This window comes from Cebus imitator, unplaced genomic scaffold (genome assembly GCF_001604975.1).
Source record: "Cebus imitator isolate Cc_AM_T3 unplaced genomic scaffold, Cebus_imitator-1.0 Scaffold15, whole genome shotgun sequence".
NCBI lineage: Eukaryota > Metazoa > Chordata > Mammalia > Primates > Cebidae > Cebus > Cebus imitator.
Window position 1 is genome coordinate 8362981 of NW_016107330.1, and position 14979 is coordinate 8377959.

The window sequence follows — 14979 nt, forward strand, 5'->3', positions numbered from 1 at the left end:
CCTGTGTGTGTGTGTGGACCCGTGTGTGTGCATGTATGTGTAGACATTTATGTGCGTGTGTGCTTGTATGTGTGTGGACACATGTGTGCACGTGCATGTGTGTGGACACGTGTGTGGACATTCTTGTGTGTGTGTGTGCCTGTGTGTGTGTGGACCCATGTGTGTGTGCATGTATGTGTGGACATTTGTGGGTATGTGTGTGTGCCTGTGTGTATGTGTGTACACTTGTTGTATGTGCCTGTGTTTGTGTGTGTACACTTGTGTGTATGCCCATGTTTGTGTGTGGACACATCATGTGTGTGTGGCTGTGTACATTTGTGTGTGTGTGTGCCTCTTTGTGTACACTTGTCATGTGTGTGTGTACACTTGTGTGTGTTTGTGCCTGTGTGTTTGTCTATGTGTGGTGTACTGTGTCTAGGTAAGGTATTTGAGAACTCTGGTTCTGGAGCTCTTCCTGGGTTCAAATCTGGTCCTATTCCTAGCTGCACTATACTGAGAAAGTTGCTTAACCTCTCTGTGCCTCAGCTTTCCCATCTGTAAGACAGGACTAATGATGGGACCCACTTCATACATTATTGTGTGGTATGAATGAATTTATTATACACATTAAATAAGTTCACAGCACCCAGAACAGAGAGGCACTTTAATAAGTGCTTATGACTCTTATTGAATCTTACTGGGTGTCCTGCTGCAATCCAGCGGAGTCCAGCCCCTTCAAAGCCAGGCTGGGGAAGGCAGTCAGGTGCTGCATCCCTTCCCTGGGAAGGTGGGGACTAGAGGTCACAGAGGGGTTCTTTGACCTCTGGGGCTATTCCCTGGGGCAGGGGGGAGAAGTTTGCTTTGTGCTGTAGTGCCCTCTGTTGGGAGAGCCTAGCTCAGCACCATGGACAGAAGGAGGCTGGGGGCAGGCAGCCACACCTCCGGCCACCCTGAGGCCCAGTGCTTCTGCTCAGCCAGTGTCTGAGGAAGAGGCCTGTCCTGCCATGACTCCTGGGTCTCAGTGCCAGGACTGCAGCGTGGAGACCCTGCTGATCCATTAAGAGACAGGAGCCGAGGGATATTAAGCAAATTAAAAGCCCCAGGACTGTCCCTGGTGACTTTTTCCTTTGGCTAAGTCACCCCACCCTGTGCCCTCTGCCAACTGTGCTTCTCAGTGCTTCAGAGATGTCTTTCTCTGGGACAAAAGAAAGACTTCAAGGCTGTATCTTATGAAACAGGAGCTGGAGTATTGGACTTCCCAGGAGAGGGTTGTGAAGGCAACCGTATTACTACCATCGTTACCCTATGGCAATAGGCATGCACAGCACAGCCAGGTACCTTTGGGCAAAACCAACTGCACACCTGAGCCAGACACTTCCTCTCTGTTGGGCCCAGTCAAAACATGTGATCTTGGCCCTCCGAGGAGGTTCACTGCCACCGGACGCCTACCAAGTGCCAGGCTTGTGCAAGACACTGAGAAACAGAGTAGATAAGACTGAATGATCTACATTCATTCATTCATTCATTCACTCATTTGTGCATCCATCCAACTAGTATTTATTGAGGACCCACTATGTGCCAGGCACTGGCTAGGCATAAAAATAATTATAATACAGGGTGATGTTAAACAGAGTTGCGGTGATTCAGAAGTCCTGGGGCTGAAGGAGATCTCCAGCGTGCCAGGCCCAGTCCTTGGTCCTGGGAAGCACCCTCCCTTGGCTGTCAGGCCTGCTTTCCTCCTCACTAGCGTCTCCCCAGATGTCATTGTCTAGCTCCTTCTGCTGGTTCTGCTTTCTAGCTGGTGTGAGCTACGGCTGGGAGGAAACATCACTAAGGGACCCTGGAATCCCACCTGCTCCTTGGCCCTCCTTTCCAATGGCTGGAGTACAGGGAGTGCCACCAGGAAGCCTCATTCACTCAGAATCCACCTGAGGAGCTGATGCTGTCCACCTGCCTGGCCACACAGTGAGTTGCAGCTGGGTCTGGAGAGCAGGAAAGCAGCACGGTGAGGCATACTATTTCCCTGCACAACTCAGCACGAGGGACCCCCCAGCTTGATGCTATTCTCCAGCCACGGAGCCCCTTCCACAGCAGGCTTACAACCTAGGATAGACTTTGGGGTTTGTTGGCTTTTTCCTGGGTCAGAGTGGGGAGAGGAGGGCCAGGGAGGAGGCTGTGCCCTGCAGCCCCAAAAGAAGGCGAGGGGGAGAGGTGACCTCAAGCTGACCCTCAGCAGCTTGGAGAAGGAGAGGCCTGGGTGGATATGAGTGAGAGGGAGCAAAGAACAGCAGCCAAAGGGAGAAGAAAGGACCTCCGGCTCCAGTGTTCATCCAGTGTTCAAGCCATATGCAGTCCAATCAACCTGCAACCAATTAGTCTGATTCAAAAAAAAAAAAAAAAAAATCTCACGTACGGACAAACTGTAATCAAACACCTATTTATAAGGGTTTATTATGATCATTATTATTATTTTACTGAGAGGATCATTCTAAAGCCTGTCGTGTGAACGTTTGGTTGCAGATCTTCATAAATGCAAATTGCTCCTTCTGCCGCGGGTGAGCAAGCTGAGCCTCAGGATTGCCTTGGGAAGCAATGGGATGAGGTTCCAGAGGGCAGGTGGAGGGAGCAGCTTGCTTCCATGGACATCTCTGCACGAGACTTGCGGAAGGCAGCTCGGCAACCACCCACTATCCACCCCACTCCCTACACCCTTCTCAGAGGGCTGCTGGAGATGGCACTGGCTATGTGTCCACTGCCCATCTAGGTAAACAAAGCAACAGCCTGACTCAGCAACCTGCCAGAGATTCTCCATAGAAGGCCTGGGTCAAAGGCCCAGGGACCTGAGTTCTGAGCCCAGTTTTGCCCCTGACAGTGCTGGGTTTTCTGGCTCTTGCCAATCTTGTGGGTCTCTGCCAATGGTGATATTCTATCCTCTGAATTTCCTCACTGAACCACCTCCCCAACCCATCCCAAGGGCTAGAGTACCCCTCCCCTTCATCCTCACAGGAGACATCAAGGTCCACCGCCAGGCCTGAGGCTCAATGGTGTGTGTGTGTGTGTGTGTGTGTGTGTGTGTGTGTGTGTTGGTGGGATGGTGACGGTAATGGTAAGATACGAGTCTCAAACCCATACTTCTCAGGCCTGAGGAGAAAATGTGTCAGGTCTGGCAAAAAGGTGGAAACTTGGTTTCTGCCAGGAGGACACAGCCAGTTCCTCACCCATTCCTGGCTGGATCCAAGCATGCGGGGGGGGGGGGGGGGGGGGGGGGTGGGGGAGGAAAGACAGAACACACTCTATTTCCGTGGGTCCCTGGGGAAAGGAGCAGCCGATATTTGAAAAGTTTCTGAACACGGAAACCCCTTCACCTTGCCGAATGAGGGCATTCATCGTTGGCAACGCCAGAACTCCAGAGCCACACCTTGCCTGCCCTGCTCCCAGGATGGCCTCTTTCTCTCTCAGAAGGGAGGCTGCCTCCTTTCATCAGGCTGGGGAGGGGAGAGAGCGACGGTAATCCTGGGGATAGGGGGAGCCTAGGTGGAGGGGATCCGATAGAGCTGAGCGTCCAGGGCGGGGTGTTGGGTCACCTGGGAAGGGTTAAGAAGCTAGAGGCAGCAAGCCAGTTTTGAGTGAGGGGGGACCTGAGTCGGGAGAGGGGAGGCTGGGAGGGGGTGAGCTCTCCTTCTCCCTGCAATAAATCGGCTTAGCGGACGAGAGCTGAACAGCCCAGAAAGGATTAAAGGAAAGTCTGTATAATACGCGGAGAGCGCGGTAAGGGGAGGGCGAGGAGGGCGGGGGGCGGGGAGAGGGGGAGGGACACAGGGAGGGCGCGGGGAGGGGGTGTTCGCGCCGCCGGGAGAGGCGAGCGCGAGGCAGAGAGCACGCGATTCGGCTCCAAACTCCGGCGCTGCAGCCGATCGGACTCCGGGCCGTGGTGGGCACCGCGCGCAGTAGGGGAGCCGAGAGACGCGGTGAGCCCCGAGGACGCCCGGAGCGCGAGGGTAGCTGAGCCTCGCAGAGCCGAAGCCGAGTCCAGCCGGGCGCCTGGGCGGCCCGGCCGCGGCGGCATGGGGGCGCCCCCGCGGCGCCCCGCGCTGCCCGCCACCGCCTGGACCAGGGGCCGGAGGCAGGAGCGCGCCTGAGCCCATGGCGAGGGGACCCGCCGCCGCCGCAGCAGTAGCCGCCGCCACTGCCGCCGCCGCCAGCTCCCGGGCACCATGCGAGCCGCCCCGAGCCTCCGCCGCTGCGTCTGCCTACTGATCGCCGCGATCCTGGACCTGGCGCGCGGTGAGTGCACGGGCGCCAGGCGGAAGCCGGGAGGGGGACGCGGCGCCGGGGGAGGACGAGGGCCGGGGTCGCTCCGAGAGGCTCCAGCTACTAGCACCGGTCCTGCCTGGGATCTGTGGAGCTGATTGGCTTAATGAGGGAGGGAGGACGCCTCTTGGAGCGCGCTCGTGGGTTTGTGCCCGTGTGTGTGTGTGTGTGTGTGTGTGTGTGCGCGAGCGCGCGCGCGTGTGTATACAAGCGGGTGTCTTTGTTGTGTCTCTGTGTGAGGGTGTCCGGGAAGGAGCTGTGTGGGGAGAAGGTGCAGGAGTGTATTTAGAGAGGCGAGTGTGTGTGTGCGTGTGCGCGTGTGATGGTGTGGGGTCTGTGTGCGAGCGAGCGAGTGTCTGGAGGGGTGGTAGAGTGTCTGTGTCAGTTACACGGAGAAGGTGAGTGTATGTGAGTGTGAGCGAATGTTGGGGGCTCTGTAAACATGTGCCAGCTTCTCGGTGAGGGTGTGAAGTGTGTGAGCTTGTGTCGCTGTGGATGTGAGGTGTTGGGGGTGGGTTTGTGAGGTTAGGCGTTTCACGCGTGTCCCGAGTGTGCGGGTCTCTTTAGGGGTGTGAGACGGCGGATGACTATTTCTGTGTCCACAAGAGATCGGACTGTGACACTTGGGCAGGAGTGTGTTTATCTGGGATGGGTGGGGGTGCAGGTGCGGGGGGGGGGGGGCTCGTGTGCTTCGTGGGGCTGGGAGTGTGTGTAAGCTTGCCATGGAGCGTGTGGTTCTTGTGTGCAAGAAGGTATGGACGCATCCGGGGCTGGGGAGTTATGAGCAGCTCTGTGTGTGTGTGTGTGTGTGTGTGTGTGTGTGTCCCGTGTGGACTTGCTCCCGGGCTAGGCTAAGCCAACTGGAAGGAGGTTGAAGCCAAGCGGGTTCTCCGGAGCCTGTGAGAGGTGGCTCCGCAGCTCCAGGATCCGTGGTTCGCAGCCGGCCTCCCGCCCAGCTAGTGCCGCCGCGTAGTGCGTCTTAAACGGTGATGGAGCCGAACCTGGCGACCCCGGCACCGTTCATGCAGTGATCGGAGAGCCAGGCGGGAGGGAGGCGGGACGCGCGAAGAGCCGTGGGCACCGAGACTAAAGGGTCCGCTTCCGGGATCCTCCTTGGAGCCTGGTGCCAACCCCAGCCTGTCTGGAGTGAGCCTGGCCTACGCCTCGGAGAGGGAGGAGGACGCGAGGTGCCAAAAAGTCGCCTTTATGATCAATAAGGTCTAGACCCCTAGCCCCACTGGGCGATAGAGGTGGGCATCACCTCTGTCATTTGCCATAGCCTTGTCCCAGCAGGATGTGCCTAGCCAGGCTCTGAGAGTGCCTACCAGGAAGGGGTGACCCCTTAGAAATGACCCCACCTCCTTCTCCCCCGAAGTCCTTGGGGAGTGCTGGGTCTGCAGATGGGAGAGGCTGCAGAATTTGAGCCTGGAAGGTGGTCCTGGCAGCGAGGGGGGAGGGGTTGGTGTAACCCAGAAGGAATGCGAGCTTTGTTCCCCTACCCTGGGAACAAGAGACTTTCCAAAGTGGATCAAAATCTCCCCCCGCAACTTTGGGGTGAGAGCTCCCCTCTTCGGATGCCTCTAAGGGAAAGGCTATATATGGGGGAGGTCCCATTTCCAGCGCCGCCGAGAGGGCACTGGGCTTTGTTGAAAGGCACTGGAGCCCTCACCTGGACATTGCAAGGAGCTGGGGGCTGGAGGTTGGGGGCCGGAGGTAAGCATCTCTTTCCCTGGGAATGCGCAGAATGGAGAGACGCAGCAGGGTCGGGGAGCGGACTGATAGGAAGGGCTTGGTGGGAAACCCCGGCTCCGTCAGGACCGCACCCTGCGAGCTCTCCCTGGAACCAGGGAGCAGCGTTCTTCTGGCTGCCGGGCTGCGGAGAGCTGACCCGGCATCCTGGCGCCTTGCTCCTTATGCCCGCCTCTGCGGGCTGCGGGAGGCGGGGGCTGGCGTGCAGGGGGTGAGCGCATCTGGGCCGGGGGAGCCAGCGTGGCCTCTGAGCTCCTCTGCTCTGGATGAAGGAAGAGCGCAGACGCGGATCGCGAATGGGAAACTTTCTGCGTCTGGAGCGCAGGGGGAGGTCCGAGGCCGCCGGGAGCCCTCTCTTTTCCGTAGAGGAGAACGCACGAGGGTGGGGTCCCTCCTTTTTCCTTCCAAGACTGTACCCAGAATGGGGGGCGGGGTGCGAGAAGAGTCCGTGAGAGATGCCGGAGGTAGGCTGTGCCGGAGGAGGGCGCCCTTCCTGGAGGTGGCCGGAGAGGTGCACCTGCCGGCGGCTTAGCAGGGCCACCTGCCTGCTTCGGAGGGCGGGGAGAGGAGCAACCCAGGCCGGCCTTCGAGAACCTACTGGCGGTCACTGCTCCGGGTGGGGCACGGCCAGAGCGCCCTCGCCGCTTCTACCCCTTCGGATGGCAGAGCAAGGGTGCCCGACGCAGGAAAGGCGGGTCTGGCAGGAGGAAGGAGGGCGCTGCCCCTCACACCGGCTGGGCCGGAAGTCCTTGCCGTGTCTCCCCACTCCCCAGAATCAGACCCCCTAGAGGGAAACCCCACATTTGTCGGGCCTCCCGGGGGGTCCTGGGCGTTTTCAGCTCCTCCAGCCCTCGGGAAACCGACCTGGGCACTTCTGGGAAGTCCTGCGCTGGGGCCTGTGCAGTGGCGCCGGGCTGGGGGTGGAGGAGTGGTCCTTGGAGCTGCTGTTCAGCCCTGGGAAATGCCCCGCTGAGAGCAGGGTGGGGGCAGCTCCAGTTAGGGGCAGCAAGCGGCCCCAGCCGGGAGTCTCCGGGATTGCGCGGGCGGGGCGGGCGGCCCTGCAGGTCTGTGTCTCCGCAGCCGCGTGTCAGCAGGTAGGTGGAATGGAAGGGCTGGCTCCGCTGGGCCGTGGCAGCCGCAGCGCCGAGACTGCGGGGGCTGTGAGCGCGCGAGCGGGTGTGACGACTTTACATATTTATCCTCCCTTCACACGCCCCCTTCCCACCGGGCGGGGGCTCTGGCGCGGAAGGGTTTCTTCCCCAGCGTCCGCCGGGGGAGTTCGGGGCCCTAAGCCTGTGCAGGCTGCCCCGCCCATGCCCCGCCAGCGTGGCCCCGCCCCTAGCCATAAACGCCACCCACTTCCACCCCCACAACCACCCTGCAAATGAGGGTTTTTCATTTTCGTGTTGTAAGTGCAGAGAATATTCCAGCTGGAGCGACCTCGGATATCACTTACTTCCGTGGTTTTGAAACTTCTGTATTTTTCTTTTTCTTTTAAGCAGGAGAGCTCTTTTAGAGGAAACATGATCACTCTCCTAAAATCCCAACACCTTGAACAAGATGATGGGTCCGGAAGTAGAGCTGCCCTGGTAGGTGCTGGGGATGAGGCCCGCCTCCAGCGCTCCTTCCACACAAGCCTTTAACAACCTCAGACTGCTCCCTTCCTCCGCAGTTAATATCATAGCTGGGGTTTTGTTTTTTCAATAGCCCCGATTATATGGATCAGCTGCGATGTGTGAACAGAATGCCGGCTGCTGCTTCGCAGTTCTCATTCATGCTGCAAGATGGATTTAAGATCTTCTTTTCACAGATTAGGATACCGAGGCTCAGAGGTTTAAGACTTGTTAATGACAGAAGTACAGACTCCTTCCCGTTCCCTCCTAGTTCTGCCTAAGACTCCTCTTTCCTCCCAATCTTCCCTCTCTTTGGCTGCAAAGAATCCTTTGGGAGGGGCATGTGAGCAGAGAAAGACCCAGGACATCTGAGTGAGGCCTCAGGTCTGCCCGGCTACTCTCATATTTCAGAACCTGTCACACACACACTTGAACTTCACTACACTCTGCAAGATGGGCAGAGAAGGGAGTAAGGGGTGGAGATGGAGGAGTGTAGGGGACTTGCTTAGGTGCCTGGTTTATAGCAGTGTGCGACTTCAAAGGCAGAGACCAACAAAAAGGAGGCTGGGTTAGTTCTATTAACTGGATTTCCTGGGATCTGCAGAGGTATTTAACCTGGGCAGTTGACAACCTAGCTTACCATCTTACCCACCTCTGCTGCAGCCCCAGACCACCAGGAATTCATTTATTCATGCATCGGACAAATGCTGATTGTATACTATGTGCCAGACACGGCGCTGAGCATTGGGAACACGGCCCTGAACTTGGTAGAGTCCCTGCCTCTATGGTGCTTAAGGCTCAGGGGAAAATTGATGCTTCATTTAAAGGGAGGAAGGGGCTATTATCGCTCTCTGGCCCTAATTGAGCCAGGCATCATGCCATGTGGTTTATCATTCTTGTCTCATACAATCCTTACAAGCACCCTGAGAAGTAAAATGAAGCCCATTTTGCAGATGAGGAAACTGAGGCTCAGAGAGGCTAGGTGATTTTTCCAAGGCTACCAAGTCATTAAATGGCAATTAGGCATTCAGATAGAGGGCTGTCTGACTCTGGGACCTGTGCTCCCTCCCTTCATGCTCTGTGGTCTCCTGGCGACCATTTCCTGAGCCCCAGCCACACGGATGTGGCCAGTTCCCTGTCCGGATGCCTAACTCCTTCCCAAACCCATGCTGAGATAGAATCATCAGGGTGTTCATCTGCACAGATGGGAGAGGGAGTGTCCCTGAAAGCTACTGCCATCACCAAGAGAATGAACAGGCATCTGCTGTGGGCAGGGCACTTCTGAAAAGGGCAAGGCCTACGAGTGTGATCCTCATCCCAGGGGAGTGAGAGGCTGGGCACGCTTCTGAAAAGATGAATGGCAATCCATTTTGTCCATCCTCCCTCTCCTCCACCTCCTTTCCTCCCCTTTCCACTCCTGTTCCTCCCACCCCCTTTTTCCTCCTCCTCCTCCTTCTTTCTCTTCCTCCTCCTCCTCCTTCTCTTCCCCCTCTTCCTCCTCATCCTTCCCGTCTTCTTCTTCTCCTTCTCCTCGTTCTTTCTAATAAAAGGATCTTCTGTAAGTGGAGGAACTGGAATTTTCAAACCCAGGTCTGAAGCAATCTGGAGACAGCTGCTTTTCCATCACCGGAAAGGGAGTACAGCAGCCCTTACCACTTGTAGGAGGGTGCAAAGCTGTTCATTTCAAATGATAAGTGTTGGTGGTGGTAAAACACATGACATCACTTGCTAGGAGGTATCCTTCTTCAGGACGAAATTCCAGGGGAGACTGGGGAGGTGAGATCCTGAAACCCACCTTTATGCTTTTCAGTGAGCTCCCAGAGTGGAGGGGTCCCAAGTTCATTAAGACCTCTGGCCAAGATTCCATGGATAGAGCAAATAAAGATAGCGTGTATGGGAATGGAGGCGTAGGCTCTGTCCAGTCACCTCTCTAGCCCAAAGGAGCGTGGCGGGGGTGGGGTCTTTCTCAGATTCAGACTTCAGTTCCCTCCCAGGAAAGGAATCTGGTGTTTGGCTTGTCCACCAGCCTTTGTTACACCTCCTGGCCTCATACTAGATTTGCTTTGGGAAATCACACCCACCCACCCCTACCCCCTAAGCACACAAATTGCATGATGTCTTGATGGGTTAGATTACTGGGTAAGGCATCCCCAAGACAGGCCCTGAAATCTGAATATTGAGCAGAGTGTCACAAAGACTGAGAACCACTAGAAGGTCCCCCTTGCCACCGGGACCCCCAGGAAACTGTACTTTGTTGGTTTTCTGAGACTGAAAATGATGGGGCCTACCTCCCAGGGTGTGACAGGATGGAATCAGGCATCATAAGCAGAGCTCTGAGCTCAGCCCCTTGGGCTCCGATGCTTGTAACTGGCGCTAACCATGGTAATGACGAGTGCCTGCCGAAGCAGCACCAGACCTTGCGTTCCTCGACTTTTCCATAGTGTTCTCATTGGTTACACTTTTTGGCTTGAGAGTCCAGTGTCAATTTCTGCTGCTTGTAAAGAAAGGATCCCAGGTAATGACCTCCCTAGCTGTGATGACCGGTGCTAGACTTGGAGTTGCCAGTCGGTGCTCTCTTGGTAATGCACAGAGGATGGTTCAGGCTCTCTGACTGGGGGTGACCAATCCCACCTCCTGCCCTCTGTCTTTTCCTGGAGTCCTGAGGCCCATTGCATGCTGTCTAAGACCCAAGTTGTTCCCCACTACTAAAATGTATAGAGTCAATCTTATTTTGAACGCCCATCCCCATCCCCAGGAGACCCTGCTTCACACAGGGAGGGACCCCATCTGGTTCTGTTCACTATTGAGTCTTCCCCATAAGACACATAGCAGGTGCTCAGCGGGTTGTTTGTTTGGGTGATTAGGCTACCTCTGGCCTTCTGACATGTGCATCCTGGTTTTGAAGAGGGCTGAGCATGTGGCTGTCTATGTCTATGGAAAATTGCATGAAAAGGCTTACAGCATGTAGAGTTGAGGCTGGATTTGTAGGTGGACTTCCTGGCAGCAAAGATGTTCTGGTCCTGGAACTACATTCTCTGTTTCTGAAGTTTCTCAGATAATCAAAGTAGTGGAGGCCCTGATGAGGCGCCTCAACTCTCTACCTGCTGGCAGCGCTTGAAAATGGGCAGAATGCTTCTGCACCCATTATTTCATTTAGACCTCCTGTCAGACATGGAGGTGGCTCTTGTACCCATTGAACAGGTGAGGGACAGTGAGCCCCGGGGAGATGAAAGAATGGCCATAGGCACTGGCTGGACTAGAACCCAGATTCCCGTGGCTGCAAACTCAGCCTTCTTCCCATCCTCAACCCATCGCTAGGCTTCATTCAGCCCACGGGGATCTGGCATGAGACAGGTCAGTTTCCCATTTTAGCCTGAAGTGTGCGCTGTGGGCTGCGTGCTGCTGTAGCCACTTTGCTGATGTGACTTCCTCCATCCTCCCCTGCTGTCCGGGTGGGTGTTACATCCCCAGTCACAGGTGAGGATACTGATACACCCATGGTCACACAGCTCACTGTCTCCCCTGTCCCCGAAGTCTTGTCCTTCTCAGAGATTTCTGGCCTTAGCTTCACCATCCTCCGCCTCCTTCCCAATTTCCGGCCTTTCTTGGCTAGGAGAGCAGACATCTGCCCTCAGCTAGCACAGCCCCTGGCTCCCTATAAGGCTTCCTCCAAGTCTCTGCTCAGCCACATCCTCCCTCCACAAACCCCCTCCACACACACACGGACTCAGATATGCCCTCAGAATGTTGGCAGCAGCACTTTGGGCAACACTGTGAAAGCAGCCCTCCTCTGGGGCTGGAGATGGTTGGGGTGGTCTCCCTCCTGAACAGAGCTCTTAAGGGTGAGCATCCCTGCACCCCTGGCCCTGGTACCGGGCCTGGCTCTGAGCGCATGGATCCTCAAGATGTGTTTGTTGAATGAATGAATGATGTCTCCCTTGAGCCTGAGGTTCAGCTCAAACTCTAGACCCAGGCTTGTTTCCTGGTCCTGCTCGGTCACCTCTGGAAGTCCTTTCTGGTGTGAGAATGTGTCCATTGTCCATCTCTGTTCCACGGATCACAGTGGCATCACAGCTGGTCTCTGGGGGAGAAGCCAACACGGTAAGGTAGTGGGAAGACCAAGGGGCCTTGTGCCCCCTCTATGTTCTCCTTGGAGAGGGGACTGTCCTTGATGGGTGATGTTAGGAGGATTTGGGAAGATAAGGAAAGAAGGAAGGTGGGAGGGAAGGAAGGAGGTTGAGATGGAAGGAAGGAAGGAAGGAAGGAAGGAAGGAAGGAAGGAAGGAAGGAAGCAAGCAAGCAGCAAGCATTCACTGAGCAACTACTATGTGCCAAACCCTGTGCCTGGCATGTTCACACTTAAAGTCATATTCAACTATTCCAGAAATGCCCATTTGGGAGATACTATTCTCCCCCTTTGCAGATGAGGTAAAGAGGTTTGGAGAGACTGCGTGACTTACCCGAGTGAGGGGCAGAGCCAGATGCACACCCAGCCCTTGATTTGCACATCTCTTCCCTACTCTGAGTTTTTCCCATTGGTAGCTTAAAATGAACCATTACTGGAGTATTCGCACGGTGGAAATCAGCCAGCTCTACATCACGGCCTCCCTCGCCCCAGAACTGGTTGCTACACACTTTGCCAGCACACCCCTGGGCATGCCTATCTGTCCCCAATGCCCGTCTCTGCGGGGCAGCCTCTGGGGGTTAATGTGCTTTGGTTTCCATCTGCACTGGGCTCACACTGTCAACCACTTCCTAACAAAGGATCCTTGGGCCAGGCACTCGCTATTCTGAGTCATACTTTCCCTGTCTTAAAAATGGAGGGTGAGTGAGATAGAGGAATAATCCGTGAAAGTTTTGGCATGTAGCAGGCCCCTCCCTTCCTCCTGATGGGACCAGCAGGCTGTGGAGATCCGAGAGGAGGAGTGGGGTCACTGTTTCTTCTCCCTCTGCTGGAGCTGCTTTGGGGGAGAAGTCCATGGATCCAGTCACTTCCATGAATGAAGCAGCAGCCCCAGGCCTGATTCTGGACCAACGCAGACCTCTCGGGGAGTTTCAGGTTGTGGGCACTCCACATTCATTGAGAACAATAAAAAATCACGTGTAATCTGATGGCCAATACAGGGATACCAAGCTTATGTCTTTGGGGATTAAAGGGAGTGGTCCAGGAAGGCTCTGAGGGATTGAAACCATCTTGACAGGTCAGGAGGGGGTTCCAGGCAGGGAAACTGCATGTAAAAGCCTCCGGGGAGAAAGGGCACTGCCTTCTCGGCAGGTGAGGTTCGGAGCGGTGAGGCACCTGGCCTCACTTAAGTGCGGTTCCTGGTTGAGAAGCTAGGGAGGAGGTTGGAGGAGCTGGCAGAGACCTGCCTGCCAGGGAAGGGATCTGGATTTGAGCCCATGGGCTGAAGGGAACCGTTTAAAAGAGTGGCGTGGCATTCCCAGTGCAGTGCTCTAGGAAGATTAATTTGGCTTTTCTGGGCCACCTGAAGCTGGAAGCTCTTTGGAACCTCCACTGGGTTATAAATGGTTGCTCTGGACTGCCCAAAGAGACAATGGACTCAAATAGACATGCCATTGTTTGGAGATGGCCCACTTCTCCCAGCTCATCCAGACTCGGAGAGGAGGGAGAGCCAGGCCCCTGCCCAGGTCCTACGCGCACAGCCCGGAAGGGGGCTGCCCCAGCCCGTGTGCGAACCTTGGGCCTGACCCAAGAGCGAAGGGAGGAGGAGCACAGTCCTGGGGAGAAGCTTCTAGATCTCCAGGGGGCATGGGCTTTGTGGTCTGACTGGCCTGCAGATTCCATCTCCACCACTTGTCCAACATGTGGACTTGAGTAGCCTCTTCATCGCTTTTCACCTTGGTTTCTTCAACTGCACTCTCAGCTCTTCATGCTGGCCTCGTGGGGTGGGGGCTGTGGGGAAGGGTGAATGGGTAACACCAGGAGGCCATAGGCACGGTGGTTAGCACACAGTAGGTGTTTGAAAATTGGTTGTTCCCTTGATGATATTTGGCTCCCCACCGTGTGGTAGGACCACCCTCCAAGTTTGAGGGGAAAGAAGTGTCTGTAACCTCCAATGCCCAGGAGGAGAAGCTGGATGCCAGGTGTCCCCATGTGGATCCCTGGAAGAACCTTTGGGTTTGGAGCTACAGAGCATCCGAGCCAGAAGGGAGCCGGGAAATTATCTGCATCATCTCTTCTCTCCCGGTTTTAGAGATGAGAAAACTAAGGCCAGAGGGAGGAATGAGTCCTCCTTTGTTGCACGCACTTAGCATGACGTGACGGGCAGGTCTTCTCCCTCAATGTCAGGGGCCTGTCCCGGGGCTTGGCCAGGTGGACCCATCACCCAAAGAGCCTGGTGTGGGAACCCTCTGGGTCCCCTGAAATTGGGTGGGGACCTTGGCAACGCTGCAGTAGGGAGTAATCCCCAGCCTCCTACATCACAAGATAGCTTGGGAGTCGCCAGGGAGAGAAGCAGCTGAGCCTTTGGGGTTTTTTTGTTCCTTTGCCAAGCTGTTCCCTTTGCCCTTTTGTTTCTCTTTCTGCAGAGGCACTCAGCGCTCCTCTGATGGGCTTGTCACCAATCGTTGGCGCTTCCTTTATCTCCCCAGCACCATCTCTTCCTCCTTTTCTCCCTAACGCCGCCCCAAAGGAAGGCGTCCATCACGGGCTGCCCTGGCATCATTCTGGGCTTGGCTAGGCTGGGGGAGGGGCAGCACAGGCCTCCAATACCCTGGCAGAGGCTGGGGTGGCCGGAGGGTGGGTAGCTGTGACATCCTGAGCTGGTGTTCACCTCCCGAGTGCCCTGGTTTTGTCGAGTGGGTATTCAGACCATACAATAGTCAAGAGCCGAAGGAAGGCCAGGTGTCTGGTTCCACAGAAGCAGGTGATGAGTTGCTAATTGTCACCCAATACCTAATGTCCCAGGCAGGGGCGGAAGGAGTGAGGTGGGGGGCAGGAAAGGCAGTCACATCACAAAGACTTCTTTGTTCCCATCTGCAACAGAGAAGTGGGTCTGATCTCAGCTTGGAAGGGGAGAGGCATCAAAAGCCAATTCCTAGGATCTGTTGCCTAGCTGAGGAGCTTTTGGGAAGGTGGGGGGAAGAAGGAAAAGTTACCCCAGGAAAAGCATAGGGGTTACCTCGTAGAGAGGAGTTAGTCATTCCCAGGCCAGTCTGGCTTGCAGAAAGCAACTTCTTGTTTCAGGAAGCAGTAGAGTCTCCTTCCCTCCCTGCTTCCCTCCCTCTCTCCCTCCCTCCCTCCGTCCCTCCCCTCCTCTTTCCCTCTCTCCCTTCCTGCCTCCTTCTCCCTTCCTCCCTCCCTCCC

The 14979-nt window shown here is 55.9% G+C and overlaps 1 protein-coding gene across 2 annotated transcripts in view; it reads left to right on the plus strand.

Annotated features, from left to right (window-relative positions):
* The first annotated feature begins 3803 nt into the window (after window positions 1-3803).
* The window catches only part of IGSF21 (immunoglobin superfamily member 21), a 271709-nt gene continuing 260533 nt past the window's right edge, over window positions 3804-14979 (plus strand). The window contains exon 1 of one of the 2 annotated variants that reach the window (XM_017505734.1): window positions 3804-4263. In XM_017505734.1, the coding sequence (XP_017361223.1) occupies window positions 4194-4263 (70 nt within the window). In that variant the 5' untranslated portion in view covers window positions 3804-4193. Of the gene's footprint in view, window positions 4264-5873; window positions 6004-14979 lie in introns of those variants that run through there. The other variant, XM_037730238.1, reaches the window with a different exon arrangement.